The sequence below is a fragment of the Dromaius novaehollandiae genome, chromosome 5 (genome assembly GCF_036370855.1).
Source record: "Dromaius novaehollandiae isolate bDroNov1 chromosome 5, bDroNov1.hap1, whole genome shotgun sequence".
Taxonomy (NCBI): Eukaryota; Metazoa; Chordata; class Aves; order Casuariiformes; family Dromaiidae; genus Dromaius; species Dromaius novaehollandiae.
In genome coordinates this window covers 19,672,211-19,691,268 of record NC_088102.1, presented here as the reverse complement: position 1 = coordinate 19,691,268, position 19,058 = coordinate 19,672,211, and the positions used below count along the sequence as shown (strand labels likewise).

Sequence of the window (19,058 nt, the reverse complement as noted above, 5' to 3'; positions counted from 1 at the left end):
GGAGTCAAGATGACATGACTCATAAGGCAGGAAGAATCAATAAAGGACAAATCGACTCTAGTCCAGTGGTTAGGACATTCAGCTGGTGATGGAGAGAGATGGAGTTTTATGCTTGTGGTAGGATTGTTTCCACCTTTCTAACCTTGCAACTACTGAACAAACAGCCCTTGGACCTAGGACTGGAAATTACATAGTTAACTCCCAATAACTTAAACGGCAGGGGAGGAAAAAAAAAATATCTAGCTATACACATGGAGTTATTCTATGCACCTTTTTTTTTTTTTTTTTTTAATTAGTGTCAATTCTTAAAATACCTGAAATATTCTTTCTGAAGTCTGAGGGGTAGCTGCAGGAGAATATGTTGGATCCATTTCTGTAAACTCTTCTGCAAAGTTACTGACATCCAACTCATCTCTGATCACTGGTTTAAATGGAGCTGATACTTTTTTGGCAGCTAAATCATCCCAATTTATATTCTAAACAAAATATATGAAAATAAGTTTAAATCAAATGAAAATTTAACAGAAAATATATTGAAAAGAGAGACTTGTCCAGAATAAAGCAATTCTAACCCCATTTGCTATATCCTGTAAGTAGAAGCAAAAGCATTCGTATTATGTCCTGCTAATTTCCTTAGGTAAAGCCAGTAAGTGCTGCACTTGTGTATACCCATAAGCTAGTTTTAAAAATTAATAATAATAATTTAAAAAAAAAAAAATCAAGCTTTCATGTGCAGATAGAATATCGAAAGCCAGACCCAGTGATATAATGCTCAAAGAGAATGAATTTTTTAAAATTAACCATATTATTTGCTATAACTCCTCCATAACACGCATGCAACTACAACTTCTTATAATTCTCATGGGTGAGAGTCTTTCTTTTACCAATTACAAGTACTTTTTGAATTTGAATACAGCAGTTTATAGGTTTCCTAAGAGATACAAAGAATAATGCTAACTTATTAACAAGAAGATTATTATTTTAATATAATGGTGATAGTTAGAGTATGTATCACTATAATTTGATAAGAAAGCCTAAGCAAACATTTTTACAACTCTGACAGTATAACGACTCTGGATTCGCATATCAACGCTAAGCGAGAAATAGGGACTATAGATATGTAGTTGTAAGAAAATAATTCTGTTATTTTAAATGAATGGAACTGAAATTAAGTCAAGATCAGGCAGTGCTGTATGAGGAAAAAATACATTTTCCAAAACAAACAGTGAATAAAGGAAATTAACTCTACAGATATTTATCGGACCGTCTAAGATGAAGAAAATGCAAAAGGAACAAAAACAAACTGGAAAGCTAAAAATCTAAGATACTGCCTATGCAGAATGTTAAGATAATTACACTGAAAATATTTCTTTTACAGTTCTAACTGATGTTATCAATTTTAACTAGTCCAACATTTACACTAATTAGAAATATATTTAATTTTATAAGCAGTACGAGAAATTTACACTTAAGCTTTTTCTTTATTTTTTTATTTTGAAAGCACAGAAATGATTTAATAGCAATAGAAGTAACCATATAGCTGAGCAAATACATTCTTGTGGCATCGCTTGAATCCAAATGTTAATACACCCATATCTGAACAGAATTAAAATCTATTAATTCAGAGTAAGATTTAATTAGATAAAGGAAAATACAGAAGAGAAGTTTTATCATTAACATGAAAAATAAAATAACTTTCTCAATATTCATATTTTATTAATAAATATATTCGTGCAAAAAAATTTTAAACACACAACGTAAGAGTTTTCTATTAAATCTCCTGCTTTAAATAGTGTGACTTTTAGCTGCTTAAAATAACTGTTAGAAACAAAGACAAAAGGAAATGAAAAGCTACCATGCCCTTGCTGTGGCATGCACATAAAGTATATACATAAGCACCTAGATATTCTTAATAATTCAATGCAATTACTCAGGCAATGACCACACCTTCTAAGCTAAAGGGTCTAAAGCAGACTAAGTAGAATCTGGGAAAAATTTTTTTTTACCTGGAAAAAGGGATGTTGTTTGATTTCATCAGCATCAGTTGGACCACAACCTAGTCTCTTCTTGGGATCTTTCATCAAAAGACGTTGAATTATATCTTTAGATAGTGCGCTCATTTCTTGTGGATAAGGTGGCTCACTTTTTAATATTCTCCTATGAAAAGAGACAAAATAAGATTGATTTAGTAATTACTTAGCATGTTAAGTGTTAAAAAAACCTGCTATAGCAACAGTACTGTTTAACATTCCATTTAAACTTCCATGGTACTCAAAGACAGGAGGATAGCAAATGTGAAAACAACTTTTTTTTTAAAAAAAAAAAAAGCAAATATAGGAAGATTTGGGGAACTACCAACATGTAACCACAACATCTGCAGAGACAAATTAGGAGCTAAAGTGTCAAATTAGCAGATAGATGGACAAATATCACCAATCAGAAAAAAAGTCAGCATGACTTTTGTAAAGGAAAGTTCCTCCACACAAACTCCTCAGCAGTTCTTAGAAGGGTTAACAAGGATGTGGGCAAGACTGATTTGACTGATGACAGCTAGGTGGTTTTACAAGAGACTTTCAGCAAAGTAACTCAGATGTTTAAGGAAACGAAGGTGTCATGGGATAAGAAGAACAGTTCTGGCATACATAGTACTTTGTTAAAAGGCAGAAAATGGAGGATTGGAGTAATTAGTCAATTCTTGCAACAGAAGAATGTTACCAGTAGAGGGTTATTCAATGGGGTTACGTTGGGACTTGCACTCTTGAATAGACTCATAGTTGACCTGATGAGCAATGAGTTCATCAGCAAAAATTGTAACCTGAGTTGCTGAAGGACAAAGACAGACAAAGAAGTATTGCAGAAAGTTCTTGTAAAGCCAGACAATAAAAATAACAGGTAATTTTCAGTTTAAACAAGTGTAACAATCCTAGCTTCACTACACAACAATTGATTCTGAGCTTACTATTCGTAAGAGACATCTCGCGGTTACAATGGATAGTTCCATGAAAACATCACTTTAACGCTTGACATCAGTCAAAACCACAAATCCACTATTACAAATTACTGGAAAAGGAACAGAGAACAAGCAAAAAACATACTTATGCCATGTGTGCTTTGCCTGCACCTTCTGTATTGTCTACAGTGCCCACGCCCTCATCTCAAAAGGATGCTTATTTAAAGCTACTGCATAACATATCCTTACAGTCAGCTATCCCATGGGAAATCCTTTATCTTGAAATTTCTTGGATTACTCCAAAAAATCAATGCAAACAGATTTTTTCCTAGATAATCTTGTCCTGTCAGCGCAAAAGAACAAAGATAAGCTCAACATTCACATATTCCAAGTTGTTTTTATCTAAAAAGTATCCAATTTCAAACAAAACAAAAAGATAAGCAAGCAAACCTCCTGGCTTAAGTAACACTGAAATGAGTTAGCAAAAAAGATATAGGATGAATTTTAAAATAGATTTTAAATAACATAAGGATGATCTGCCAATAAGGGCCTGAACCACAGCCACTTTGCTGGCAGAAGTTAAGTGCCACCATAAGCACTGTCTCCAATTCCCGGACACATTCCACTTCAAGAAAAATAGAAGAAAGCCCAAGATTACCAAATGATTTCCAAATTAGGCACGTTAATACCAAATTTAAATGTCACTAAACAAGAGGATTCTTGCACTGAAAGAATGGAAGGGAAGGAGAGCCTTAGCCTCTTAAGAAACCATCCAGTTTCAAAAAGTGGAAGAGACTAAGGATGTAAGAAAACCTTTCTATTGTAAGATGTGAGAAACATCATCCTGATAGTAGAATTACTTGGTTTGCAAAAGGGCCCGCAAGATCCACAATGCCTTCTTAGCTTGAAAATCACTGGGCTTAGAAGAATAATCTGAGGAAATCAATGTATCAACTTTTCTGATGAAAGAATCAGAAAGTATATGACAAAAATTCCAGAAAGAGACAAGCTGGTCTCTCCCAGAGGTGGAAGGGAACACCCCAATGCAAGTCTGTATTTTTAATTGATATCTAAAGCAATGGGATTGGGACTCACGGGTGTCGTCAGCCTCAAAGATTCTAGAACATTTTTCTCTTTGAAAAATGTCAGAACATCGGAAGATATTGACAGCCAAGTCAAACAAAACAATTTGAAAATATCTCTGAAAAAAAGATACTGAATTGGGATGAGTGGTAACATAGGTAACAAACAGAAGAAATTGGTCCAATTTCTTTGTGCAGCCTCAGAAGATCAGTGTTTTTCAAGGACTGTGGCAGTGATATTGTTAAGTGCTAACGACAGGATTTTTGCCTGCATCTCAGGCTTCTGATGCAAATATTAACATTCACAGAAAAAAAGAGAGGCAGAGTTATTGAGATTATTGTTCTAAATTTTCTCCTTTTAAAAGCAGAGTTACCAATGAAGCGGCATTTGGCTGTGTGAAAAGACAGCTATGATTATATCCAGGGCTATCATGCATCTATTGACCCACCAGGAGCCCACTGCACAGAAGACAGTGTTTTGCCATGATGTACAAGCAGACTCCAAGTAAGCTGCATTTATAGATGCTAGGGGCATTCCTTCAGAAATACTTTTGGAGTTGACTGATATTATAAAAAACATCCATGATGCTCTTGATTGGTTCAGAGAACTTCACTATAGAAGGACTGAAGAAGGATACCTATTTCTTTGCAAGATCCAGGAACTACTCCTAATTATCATTGAGTTAAGTACACAAAGTCATACACACATTAATTAGTAGAGACTGCAAGCCGACAGAAAAGAAAAATTATATCCGATCAACATATGAGGAAGAAGAAATTAGTGAAGCCTAATCAAATAGCTTGATAAGTAAAAGGAGAACAACCAGCATGGCTTTAGTGATGCGTTGTACTGAGAGGTAAGTGACTCAAGGCCGTAAAAATAGCCCATGAAGCGTTCAGAGGAAGGAGGCCAAGTATACATGTATATCAAAGTAGGAACTATACCCTTCAGCATCAACCTTCCATTTCTTTTCTGAGTCACCTCCATCCTCTTTTTAATTTTGAGTTTATGAGGTCTAGTAACAGTGCCCAGGAAGCAGGAAGAATTAAGTATCTCAAGTGGCAACTGTGGTCAGAGCTGCTGAAGGACTACTATGCTGTATCTTCTACTCCTCCCGGCCTATTACATACCCTCTCAGCTGCGATAAGCTGAGATTACCCCTGCTAAGAGCAATCTGGCTGTACTGAACACACCTAGGACCAAAGGTGAGTGAAACTATCCCTTTCATGGACAAGGGAGTTATCACTTTGAAGTCCTGGACCATTTCAAGGCACAGGAAAATAATCACTACTTGGCCATCTTACCCTTCTCTATGGCAGACTGTAGAGCTAAGAGCTTCACTTGTGCTGCTTTTCAGGAATTTAAGCTCTGATGAGTCTTTCCCATCAATACTACAGATCAAAAGCATGCATGACAAGGAGGAAAAGGAGATCTTCAGGGCCACTCCTATGTAACAGGTGCAGGCTGCTGAGCTTGATAAATCTGCCAAGGAACTCCCCAATTCTGTTACAAAAAGCTATCATGGAGACAGCGATTATCACAATTATCACAGTGACAATGGTGATCATGGTGAAAAATTATCATATTCAGGGTGAGAGTCTTAAGGACTCACACAAGAATGCCCTCACAATATTCAAAGGCCTGATGAAGACAAACGGTGTCATAGGAAGTTTTTGAATATATGGAGAGCAGATTGCCCCTAGTGGTTTAGTAGTAGTGAGAGGAGAAAGAAGCTAAAGGGTATTTTCTCAGTTTTTCATTCCAGTTAACACTATAAACAGGTAAATGAGTCACAAGCTTGATGCACTGAGTAGCTGAGAAAATCCAATTCATGTCAAAGAATGTGAAAACATCTATCGAGAATAAGGGCAATTCAGCATGTCTATCTTTCTTCTAGCATTACACTGACCAAACTATATTGTAAAAATTATTATTAAACATACCTACTGAGTGATTAGTTTGAGAAGTAAAGCATAAGCTATGGAAAAATAACTAAAGGTGGGCTACTTGAACAAACTTATGCTAAAAATAACTTGGTTAAAATAAAACAGTAACAGTGAGAAATAAACTACTTACAAAGAAGGAAAAAGAAAAAGTCTAGTAAGTGGTAGCCATTAGGTTCTAATCAAAGAGTTTTTACAGACAAAAAAATATTTTGGTCAAGATACAGATATAAAGTGCGTTATAGTGAAATGGAAGCCACCTTTCATCCTCCACTGATTAGCTTGAGAACAGATGCCTAAACCTGACTCTGCAAGTGACGATAATACAAATCAAAAGTGCAGGATCTGAAGCTCATGTTTTTGCTTCCACAAGGTAAAAGACACCATCGAACTATAGACAACTATACTGAAATCATCATTGTAGTTGACCAACAAAAACAATAGGTTTATACTCTCTTATCATAGTCTATCATCAGTGTCTTCAGAACTGCATCATAAGCATCACCAGAAAAATATGTATTCATTCTGATGTTCAGGGAATAAGAAAAAGCAATCTCAAGCTGTAACTCTTTTAGAGGTTAGAGTGGCAAGCTTTCAGAGCACAGTTTTCACCTTCAAATTTGAAAGTGAACAGAATAGAACAGCTAATACCAGACTCTTTTGTTCCAAGTTTGGAGCAGGCAAATCTATTTGTGGATTCCCAGTTCTCACAGATGTTTTGTAGACCTTGATACAGTATGTATGACTGTCTTAAAACCATCTGCTTTACTGAAAGGCTGAAGTGATCTTTAGACAGGGACATCGGCGTGATGTGATTAAAAGCAAATCCGATATCCAATGGTTTCTATCATGTGGCAGAGGCTTCCTACCTCATTACTACCTATTATAAAAGCATCACTACATTATCTTCTATCAGTTCTATCAGGATTCTGGATTCCTGGCTAAGAGTATAAATGCTGTACATTCCAGGTGGGTGGCTATAAGCTCTAGAATATTTATATGGACAAAACTTCAGAAAACACCATGCAAATTAGAAGTTGGATTTAATGATTACTTTGTCCTTGAAAGGATGTGTCAATCACCAGAGTCTTCACAGGTAAAGAATAAAGAACATCCCAGTATACACCCGCCATGGATCTTCCTATCAGTTTCATGAGGAAAAGGTTTCTTGCAGAATAATGAACAAGGTATCTTCATAGTATCTAGTGGATGATCAAATCTTGGACATCCTTCACGAAGCACAGATAAAGTCTAACAACGTCAGATAAAGAGCCAGACAGGTTCTTTCCAGGGCCTTAATAGGCTAGATATCACACTAGTATGCTAATATAGCACAACATGCTTCTACAGACTGTTTTTATATACCTATATATAAAAAGTCTGTATATATAGTCTATATATTTAAAATCTGTATAAAATCTATAGATTTATGTCTTTATATAAAAAGTCTACAGACATATATACACACACACTTATATACCTATAAATATGGAGATATACATACACACACATAATATATATTCATGACCTGAAAACTAGTAAGATTTTTTAATTCATTTGGAATTCTTCCATAAGCTGCTGCAGAGCAGCAATATAATAGTCCAAAAACTTCATGCTCATTTTGAGTCCCTATATGACAAGAACCTCAAAAGTCAGAGTTGTAAAGCGGATCTACCTTTGCCCTCTCTTTCAAGTCACTCTCAGTCAAACTGAAACAAACAAAAACCCCCGGGAGTTATAAACAAACCCAGCCCCTGCCTGTCTTCTTAGAAAGGGCAAAAAAAATATTACAAACACTGTACAGTAACTATGTTTGACAGAAGACCTGAACTGTTCATCAGAGAAACAAATTTCAGAACAAAACTTCAAGTTCAAATTTAAGAGCAGACAGCCTTTGTTCCACACAAGTGAATATAATTTTGACTGAAAAATCTCTATGATTTTTCACCTGGGTAAAATAAGGGAATGACCAGGATTCATCTAGAACAAGACTTTTTTCCTGAAACTTAGAAAAGTCAAGGTCCATGAAAATTATGCATTCAGGGCTGGTGTCTGAGTAGGAGAGAATTGAATTCTGTAAGTCTGCTGCAATTGGCATGTTAAATCATGTTAAAGTTAGAGAACATAGTTTCTGTTTAGAATAATTCTGACATCAAGAAAGGAGTTTATACCAACTCAAATCTCTGTGCCAGTGCTACTGATTTCATCACTATTGGCAACTGCAAATATCTAATGAAGTTATTTGCAATTCAGCTTTTAGTGAGAGAGAAGAAATAAAACCAGAAAGATCAAAGACAGCCGTGGAGAGAATTTGGAATCTGTTTAAATTATAGGTGTAGAATTACCTAGAATCTGCATCCCAATTCAACATTTATAGGAAAGGCTGCAGGCATAACTGAAAGAATTAGCACTCAAAAAGAAAAGGGGGGGCATTAAGTGTAAATTGAGAATGTACCCTTAACGACAAAAGGAATTGATTATCAAAGAAAAAAAGGAAATAAAGACCACAGCTTCTAGGCCAGGAAGGCTTAGGATAAAGAGAGCTGTTACTTCTTGAAAGAGCTCATTTTACTCAAGCTGGAGATAAACATTAGGGGAATATTTCTGAAAAGTCATGAACATGCTAACAAGAATTAATAAATTTAACAAGCTAGTGCATCTTGAAGGGTGGGTCATTTCTTTCAGGCTTGCTCCCAGGTTAGTAGCTCAGCAGCTATCTAAATTGCTGCAAACTCTAGGTAGCCCCCTTCAACCTCTAGAAAAAGTCGGTCTTTCTATTGTCCCCAAGAGGCACATCTGTTCCGTGCTCTTCTCACTCTCTGCTTGGCCTGCAGGATGATGGCTTGCTGATATCTCATACCCCTTTTCTCCTGCCTGCTCTACCCTGTCTTCCAGGAACTTCCCAAACGCCCTTCCATTGCTCCCCAAAGCAAGCAGCAAAATCACCATTCCCCAGAAGGTTCCCCATGGACTTTCCTGTTCTTCAGCAGCCAGGACAGGGAAGATAGCAATGTCCTCAGATGCTCAGCCACGTTCATTTAAAATGAATGTAACATTCATTACATAATAAACTGCAAATGCACAAAACAGATGTCATTCCTCAAAGAAAGAGTCATCAATGAAAAGGATTCAGAAAAGTTGATTTCATCTGTCTTCTACTACTTCAGTACTCAAGTCTAAAATGCAGTCATGTAGTTGGAACTAGTGAGATTTTAGTTATAAACTAGGAGCCCATCAGTTAGAAGTGCTAGAGAAAAAGGAATTAAATCCATTAGTCTATCACTGCCATCAACATGAGAAACCTGAGAAAAAGGAAGGAACATCTTCTTGACCAGATGGTCAATTATTACTTCTCATAAGCAAGACTCTTTTGAAATCTAAGCTGGAATACAATTAAAATTGTCCATATATAAGAAAGAACACCACAAACCGAGTTAAGAAAAGGGTTTCTCAGGAAACCAAGAGATTGAGAAGCATCATTACCGTAAGAAAACTACATGAACTTACCTTCTAAATTTATCAAAATGAAAGATGAAAGACAACAGGATTGCTGTCTACAAATGTGCAAACACCAGCCAGAACAAAAACTTAGTAAGGAACAATACTAGCACACAAAAACGAGGCAGTAACCTTGTCACAAGTAAATTTACGTCAGAAATTAGGTTATTAGCCACCAGAGGAATGACGTTAGCAACCCTGCAGTTTCTCAGCTTTGAATTTAATCTTGCCTCATCTGAAAATTTGAGATATTCAAGGGCCCATAAGGAGCTACCAAGAGTCAGTCAAATACTGTAAAGCACATATCTATACAGTTACCCAGCTTTTGGGACAAACTATTTCTGTAAAAATTGTGGTCAAGACTATATCTAAAAGAATCAGTAACTGCTTAAGAGTTCCATTGGGTATATCATAGAGTCAAAGAGACCAGTTCAAACACAGTATGTGGTTTTGTTGATGGCTTACTTCAGCTATCTTCCAACCTTAAACAGGTTAGAAAGAGTTAATATAAGTATTCGCTCCATCATAATGACCAAGAGGTTAAAGTCTAGAATTTTGTTTCGGTAATGGATTTTTCTTTTTTTTTTTTTTTTGGTTTTGTTTATTTTTCCCCAATAAATATTTTTCCAGTAGCTCTGTGAGTTTCCCATTCCAGAGACACTTAAAATCCAATAAACATGAGGTCTCAATCTTCAGATAAGTTCTCTGAAATTTTAACATAAGTAAAATAAATAATCTAAGCAGCTGCTACCCATTATAACCTTAAACATCAAACGGCTTCAGAAGAGGGCCAAAACTGGTAATCATATTCCATTGAGAATATTATTGGTAGATTACAGTCTGTACTTCAAGTTGATCTTGACAGTGTTTATTTGTGCAATAAGTGCCCACCTCCACCCCTCTCCAGGAGGAATTCAGTAACAGTAAATGTTGAATTTTGGGGGAAATTTCAGTAAAATATTTTGGGTAAGCTTACTGCTTGGTCTTTTTAAAATACTGTAATGTTTTTACTAGGATACCCACAACAAACTGTTAACGAGCAAAGGAAGATATTGCTGACTGTAACAAAACTGATAAAGTCAGAAAATTTTACATGTAAAACATTTTTGTTTTACAAATAGATAATTTTTTATATATAGGTTATTTTGATCCTGTAAGTTTCATATTCACTTTTTTTCTCAGATATGCAAGTATGGCTGGAAAGCATCATGTTCTTTGATTCAACATTATAAACTAACAAAATAATACTGCCTGTGACAAAAAGAGGGGTGTAGGATACCCCCTGATGCTTTAAATCTGTAGTCTGATGGGACTGACCTAGCAAGAGCTGACAAAAATCTCTCCAGCTAAATACATAATAAATTACATACCAAGATTTTGAATTTGGTTTTTCTGTTTGCATGTAATTTCATATTTAGTTTGACTTTTTCAACACTAAACTTAAGTACAACAGGGCTGAATATCACCTACAAAGCTGTGGTTCCACAATAATTTATATTGAACATGTCTTTCTTGAAGGGCAGTTCTGTTATTTCAATAATCTGCTAATGTTAATAAAACCTGTCTGCTTCCAGATGTCACTCTGTTAAGCAGAACTGGAATACCAAAAACATCACCCTAGTAGCACTTTCTTCCTAAATTTTAGATTTGAACTCCCCCAAAATACATATTATGGCACTGGCATCATTTTGTGAACAAGCGCGCGCACACACACACACACACACACACACAGTTTTGAATCTTACCTAGAAATTTCTGCTTGGGAATTTTTCTCTCCATCAACCGTAAATGGTGATGCTCCAGTTAATAATTCATACATGAGAACGCCAACACTCCACCAGTCAACAGCCTACAGAACAAATAATTATGTATGTTATGATACAGCACAACAATATTGTTAATAAAAGGAAGAACAAAGCAACGCAGCTAGTAAACAGCTAGCAATAAGAACAGGGCCCTACCTATCACCAGAGGGATGGATATAGTAAAGCTTAAAGGACTGTGGTACTGACTGGAGGTAAGTATGTATGTTCTATGCTAAATTAACTTGACTTTGAAATCTCTCTGCTTGGCTTCTTCAACGCATTTCTTAAACTGAATCCTCTTTTTCCTGGCTACTAAAGTTCCATTTTTTTTTCCCCTTCCCAAAATTCATTTTCATCTCCATAGCTGTGAAGAGGTAAGAATTCTAAAACAGACTCCAAATAAGAAACACCTAAGGCTTCCTAAAAAGGAATGAGATCTGAGACTTTAGGAATCTGAAAATGAAATTTAAGAACTTTTGAAAAGCATACCAGAAGACTATAGGTTAATCAGGACACCGAAAAACTTCATGAAATTTCCCTTTTATTTCCCTGGCAATACATGTGATCTTTGACTTCCAATATTCTACTTGTTATTACATATTACACATATATATGTTACTCATTATTCATAATTCTGATCTCTCTCTCTCTCTCTCTCTCTTTTCTTTTTTTTTTTTAACAGCACTTTAAAAAATGCCTTCAGATAATGCCTTCCTTGGCTATGCTGTCTCCAATTTTGTCCGACTATTCCAATACATGCAGCAGGCTACACAGATTCAAGGATAGGCAGTTATCTGGGGAGAGAAAGCAGAGGTTTTCTTAGAAAAGAGTTTTTTTCAGGTAAACTTCTCAAATTCTCTGCACACATATACCCTGTTGCCCCTGAAACATTTTTAATTATAAAAATAATTAAAAATAACTGCTGTTTATTCATAAATATTTCTCCCTTCCATCAAAAAGGATGCTACTATGAATAATAACGAAAGCAGTCTAGTTTCAACTTCATTTAAACAAAATTATTTTTAGCTACAGATGTTTGAACTTCTCAGTTTTCCTTCCATGAAATTTGCAAATGCATGAAACTGAACTTCTGGTTTGCTTGTGTTGACAGAATTAATATAATACAGGAAGACAATTAATGAAACAATGTAAATTTAGCCTTTTTTTGTTTTAAGATTAAAAAAAATCCGGTTTCATGTATTCAGCTAAGAGCATCTAAAAGAACTAGCCAAAGAGGTCTCTACTGTTAGGGATTATATTTGCAAACAGGAGAATTTTTCCTTGGTATCTGTTTTTAAAAAAGAACAGTATCTGCACAATCAGAAATCATTCAAACCTCTTATTGTATATATTGCATATAATACTGGAGCAGGTTAAGACTATCAATTTGCTATCTAGAAAAGAGATTACAAAGCAAAAACACTGAGTAATCAAAAACAGAGCAAGGCAAACTCATTTCCTTTTTCTAAAAATAAAATCAGGGAGCTGCTAGATATGCAGTAAGTATGAAATATGCTAAAAACCTTGTAGCACTGTGCCACATGACATTACCAACAGTGAGCCAAGGAAGTGAGAGGTAGAAATAACCATCATCACATGGGAACACAGGCAGCAGAAAAAAAATAAAGTCACACTTATTTAGCAGTTGTCAATCATCTGCTGTCAAACTGTGACACTATTTCTTATAGAATACCATAGGGCTCCATCTTGATGAAAACATGAAATAGAACTGATGAAAGATAACAGAGTAGAGACTGCCCTTAAAATCAGGAATGATACTAAATTTGTAAGCTCTTCAGAAGACTGAATCAGAATTGAAAGGAACTGACACACTGGAAAGATGCTCTGAAATTGGCAAGATGAAAGTAATGAGAAACACAGAGTGCAGGAAAGAGCTCAAATGCATAAATAAAAAAATGCCATTTATAATAATGATCAGACAATCAGCACTGTAGAAAGAGATGCAGAAGATACAGTGGAATACAAATTAGGTGTGAGACAGTAAGTTGAAAGACAAAACATGTTCTATTTTGTATTTAATATAAGAATTATGGAGGTAATCATCCTGCTGTACTCTAGACAGCCAACACCTAGATCAAATACTACACCCACTGCTGTGCTCCCAACTTAAAGAAATATATGGGCAAACTCAGAGACCAAAAGAGAAGAATGAATAGAGAGAAAGAAGAAAGCATCTCTAAGGAAAAGTGAGAGTCCAGTTAGGCTAGAAAAAAGGAGATGGAGGGAGACAACATTTTCCAATACTTAAAAAGGCTGTTTTAAGAGAAGTTGTGACCAGCTATAGTCTATGACCACCAAGAGAAAACCAAGTCAAATCAACCTAATCTACAGCAAAAAACCTCCCCCTAAGATTAAATATTCAGGAAAACTTCCTAGAGTAATAAGCTATCAGAAGTTATCTAGGGATGTTGTAGAATTCCTATAGTGAAAGAGGTTTTTATGTTTCAAATATCATCTGTGAATAATGATGATCTTGATCTTTACCTTACTGAAAAAATGTTGGACCATCCATCAATTACTGACACATTTTATTATGTGTTTCATAATAAAACTTGAACCTCGAGCTAAACGAAATTGGTTTCTGACAAGTGGAGAACATTTCAAAGCTGCATTAATAACCCACTGCAAGCTTCAAGAAAGAAAAGACAGTAGCTTAACCTGTTGTACAATTTAAAGTGCATCAGAATATTAGTTATCTATGAAACAGTTGTTTTTCCACTCTGCTGAATTAGTTTTACAATAAGAGAATCTGTCAGCTAAATTTTTTCTGTTCCTCTGCTAAAGTTTAAACACATTCAGAAAAATATTTTAATAGAACATAAATGAACCTGAATAGCTTTATAAATATGTCTTTACTTCAATTACGCTAAAAATTAGATGTACACTAAAAATACATCATATTCATGATTTTAAATACAGGTGATAATATACGTTACGACAACCTGAAGTAAAGCATGTTTAAATAAGATACTATCACAGTTTACCAACACCCCCCCCGCCAAAAGACAAAACAAAAAAATCCCCCGCCATCCTCTCCACCTGCTGAACAGTGTTGCCTGGAGAATTAAACTCCTCAGTAATAGAGGAAAGTGGATAGAACATACCTTATCATGTCCTGTATCTCCTCCTTTTACAATATCTGGAGCCATGTATTCTATTGTTCCACAGAAGGAATATGCTCTCTCATTCTATTAAAAAAAAATACAAAATTTACATCAAACAATAATATTGTACAACTCATATGGGACAAATATGGCTAACAGTTCCAAGCTGCTGGCAGCAATTCTTCTTCAAATAGCTCAGAACTGCTAGCTAAAGCATATTCCAACATATGTAGAGATGTATCACAAAATGCTACAGAATATTTACAATCCTTTATGCAAAATATAAAATATGTTTGTGTGGCAGTCTAAATGTAAGCACACAAAAGTTAATGTATTGATATTTAAAAAACATTCCCATAAGTCTAAATGAACTACACATTTCAGAACTACACAATACTCCCCAAGGTAATAAAGACACATTCTCAAGGCTGCAATATCAATACTCTAGACAATAAATGAAACCTTTAGTTAAAAAGGGCAGTCAATTATACACTTTTACAATTTGGCTAAATTGGATACAAGATCCTTTGGGTTCCCCATACTTAGGAATTTATTATGACCTCTAGGAAAGTAATCTCCTTTCGCAACACACACACATATAAAAAACACAACATTCTCTCAAGAGGAGATTTGGAGAGAGACAGAGAGAGAAAGAGAAAGGCAGACAGACAGACAGAGTTGTAAATTTAATTTTATTCTACACACTGAAGTTATTGTTTTGATTATGTTCAAGACTAAGCTGTTTTCACAGGCATGTATAACTGTTCCCTGTTAGCGATTTACCTTTGAGGTCAACATGAGGTCATGCTGTACCTTGCTAATGACGAAAGCACATGTGTTTGGGCCATGCAACATTGTTCCTCCCTTATCCTTCAAGCTTCTAGCATTTTGGGGAGAGATCCTGATAGGTCCTTTAAAGAAGAGTGTTCAAAAAAGCAAATATTTCAAAAGTCAGGTTTTACATTCGTAGATTCAGATTTGGAGTTTAAAACAGGTGCTATATAAGAGAAAGTACTACACTAATGAGGGGAAGCATCTAAAATTAGAAATAGTGCTCAGTGCTGCCCTGAGGTGTAAAAATTAAACAGTCCAACAGCATATTATTAAACTGTATTTATTAAAATACATATACTGTGACTGGGTGGGAGGGTTTTTGGTAGAATTGAGTTTAAAATAGTTATAGGCCTTGATTTGTTCAAATATTAACTTGAAATATTAATTTCTGAAACAAAAACATAACATAATAAACTTTTTTCTTCATGATTCCACTATCTTTTGACACAGCTATTGCTCCTCTTTCATTATCTTTTCCAATACCTGTTACCTAGATAAAAACCAAAATGAACACCAAACCAAACCGAACCCCCTTCAGCAATACCTAGGTCTCCAGGCAGCAGCCAATCTCAAGTTATTAATAATACCTCACTGGGTGTTTTTCCTTCAGCTGAGGGAAGGGGGGCAGGGGCAAAAGGCAGGGAAGTGAAAAATATAAATCCAAACTTTTCCCCTCCCATTTGCTACCTGTCCAGAGAATAAAGACAATGCATCCAAAATGAGATTTATGAAAACAACTTATAATGTTGATATATCAACAGAAATGGATGAAAGCTGTCATTTAGTTAGCTACAAATTCTGCAGATTATCTTCAAAATTATGTATTTTTGTCTCTACACTGTGTAATAAAATTAGGCTCCAAGACACTGTGGTGGCAAGAAACAGATTGGAGAGTTGTATACGAAAATATATAGTGGTACAGCAGAACCCTTATGATCTCAGGTATCTATCACTAGAAAATACCTTTTGTTGGTGAGAAGCAAGGCCCCCTAAAACATTTCAAAATATGCAAGCTGATTATTAGCAGTTTGTTTGACAAACAGTTATAAGTTACATATTCTTACTGTTAAAGACTGGTGGTTCTCATTTTAAATTATATTAATTTTTTAATGTTTTCTAGAAGATTAAAAATAACAGTAATTTCATAATTCATCTTTTACCAAACATTTTAGCTTTTAATATGAAAGATATGACTTCTGAAACAACTTTTGGAAGTTTTCTTTATTTCTTTCTAAAATTATTATCTGAAGCATTCTTTCTTCCCTTGCAAAATACAATGTTTAAAAATCTAACAACAATTTTGAAGTAAAAAGAATTATATTGTATTAAATCATTGGTTATAATTAAATTTTAATATAAAAAACTACTAAGTTACTGTAAGTCAAACATTTATAAATAGAAAACCCTTTGGGATACATTTGCAATGAGGCTTATAAAAATTGCAACTTCTACGCCATGGATGATAAGCACTTGCATCCTTTAGCTCTTGCTTCTTTTTTCTGCTTAAAAACAGTCTAGTGCTGAAATTCAAGGCTGAATAGAGCCAAGAAGAGGAAAGCAGATGATTATCACAAGCAGTGTTCTAAGCAAGAAATTAAGTAGTGAACTGGAACACAGCATTAAATAAGAAAAAAAAGGGGGACCCATTGAGTGTTTTCTTCGTAACTAACACTGGTGTGCCATTACATATGCTAGCTTTTCTATTCCAGAAGCCAGCTTAGAACTGCTGCAAGGAGTTGATACCAACTATTTATAGTTTCTTATTTAACCACAGAAAAATAGCTTAAGACTCCAGCACTCCCCAGAACATTAGAAAAGGCAACTGCCTGAAAGCAGAGCCCTCCGAGTCATACAAAAATCGACACAGATCTGCTTTCATTAGATGTTCTGTAGAAAGCACTGACTTCAGACAGCTGAAGTCACGGAGTCTGGATACTTATTAGATACATCTCCAGTTACGCTGCTTTGTTAAATCACAAACCACACCAATTACATCTAGCTGTTACTTACAGAACATGATTTTAAGTTTGCTAGGAGGACTTAGGTAAACTTACAGTCAAACATGCATTTTCCAGGGAGTCACGAATAGTCTTTATCAGTATGTATTACACACAGTTTTAAAACTATTTTAAGGAATGTTACTCCAACACCACTTTTGTGTGTGTGTGTGTGTGTGTGTGTGTGTGTGTGTGTGTGTGTGTGTGTGTGTGTGTGTGTGTGTGTGTGTGTGTGTGTATGTGTGTGTGTGTGTGTGTGTGTGTGTGTGTGTGTGTGTGTGTGTGTGTGTGTGTGTGTGTGTGTGTGTGTGTGTGTGTTGGGGACAACTTAGAGTAGCTTATAAAAGTCATTGTAAGTTGTACTTTACCATTCATGTGCGAAATCACATTTCACTCACTGATCAAATATGCAGTCCAAAAATAATTATAAACAAGCACAACCAAAACTCATTTTGTAACATCTTGATTTTGGCCCCACAAATTTACAACTCATGTAACTTTAGAACATGAATCCAAATTCCAGAATCCACATTATTAATACTTTCACATCACAAGAAGTAAAACAAGGAAGGAAGTTGCTAAATGATAACTGAAGTTGGATTATCTCCTTTTAATTTCACACTAAACACGCATATTTTGCAAGTATTTTAGAGCTTGAGGACTTTTTCCAGAACACAGAATATATATTTTTCTCCTCACTCAGGAAGCATACCTTAAACACTAATTTCCTCGCTTGAGTTGCAAAACCCTAAACAATTATACACTAAAGGAAATAAGTAGGAATGTGGCTAACCCATCTCTAGTAACTCTGAATATGACAATGCAGCCGTGTCTTTGAAAGCCTGGCATGCTTGTTCCCAGTCAGCAAGTGATTCCATGTTTACAGGTAATCTGGAGGCAGTCTTCAGTCTTCTACCAAGCAACAGGTGTTTTTGATATTTTTTTTCTTTACCAAGCTCAGCATCATTCCTGAAGCTTGTATGCAATAACATAATAGCACTTAGTAGAGGAATACAAAGTGGCTATTTGGAACAGTTTAGCTGCCTCAGAGTGAATCCACTGATACAAAGCAAGTTTTGTTTAGAGCACCTGAGCACTGAATAGCCTATCACTGAACAGCCAGACACAGCTATTCATGGTTACATGGACAGTCAGACAGTTCACTTTGTTGAACCATTCCCCTATTAAAAAGAAATGTTATACACCCTGAACACTTACCCTATGAGACGAGTTGTGCCTATATGCATTATCAGACTGTCTTCTTTAAGCGCTCTAGTACTACACATGTGGTAGACCTCAAACTTCTCCCGCTCCACATAGGGTGAGATAAGCATAGAGCAGAGTCCTCCGAGTTCCTTGCAATCATTCCATCAGATTTGAGCATCCTAGTGAAATGTAACTGCTTTAATTTGCTAGGCCCTTTTTAACATCACGTCTATATGATCCCTGTAGCCTTTTCTCCAGAATACCTATGTCAGCATCCCATTCTCCTTTTCCTTCACGGGGAGATGGAGGGAGGGAGCATATTAGTCTTTCCGACCAGGAAACATTGACAGCAGCTAACCACTGAGCAGCTTTAGAAGAGAGAACTAGGACTCTTTGTTACTATCCAAGACAAAGGTACAACACAGATTATGATTTGTGTCAGAAGACAATCGCCTCGCCAAAGACAAAAAACGCAGAACAGTGTCTTCCTTGAAAGGCTGTATGTTCACAGACCTTGGCAGGGAGACCACAGACTACACCAGTTTCAGAGACCAAAAGAACTGGCTCCAGAATTCAACCAAGTGCTAACAGAAGAAAGGAGATCTTGCACCATCATG

At 35.6% G+C, this 19,058-nt stretch overlaps 1 protein-coding gene across 2 annotated transcripts in view; it reads right to left on the bottom strand.

Annotated features, from left to right (window-relative positions):
• RPS6KA5 (ribosomal protein S6 kinase A5) overlaps positions 1-19,058 on the bottom strand; it is a 72,217-nt gene that overhangs the window by 14,284 nt on the left and 38,875 nt on the right. For both annotated transcript variants that reach the window (XM_026112281.2, XM_064512190.1), the window contains exons 6-9: positions 14,405-14,488; positions 11,220-11,323; positions 2,007-2,157; positions 315-476 (exon numbers count right to left, since the gene is read on the bottom strand). In XM_026112281.2, coding sequence (XP_025968066.1) covers positions 315-476; positions 2,007-2,157; positions 11,220-11,323; positions 14,405-14,488 — 501 coding nt within the window. The remainder of the gene's footprint in view (positions 1-314; positions 477-2,006; positions 2,158-11,219; positions 11,324-14,404; positions 14,489-19,058) is intronic.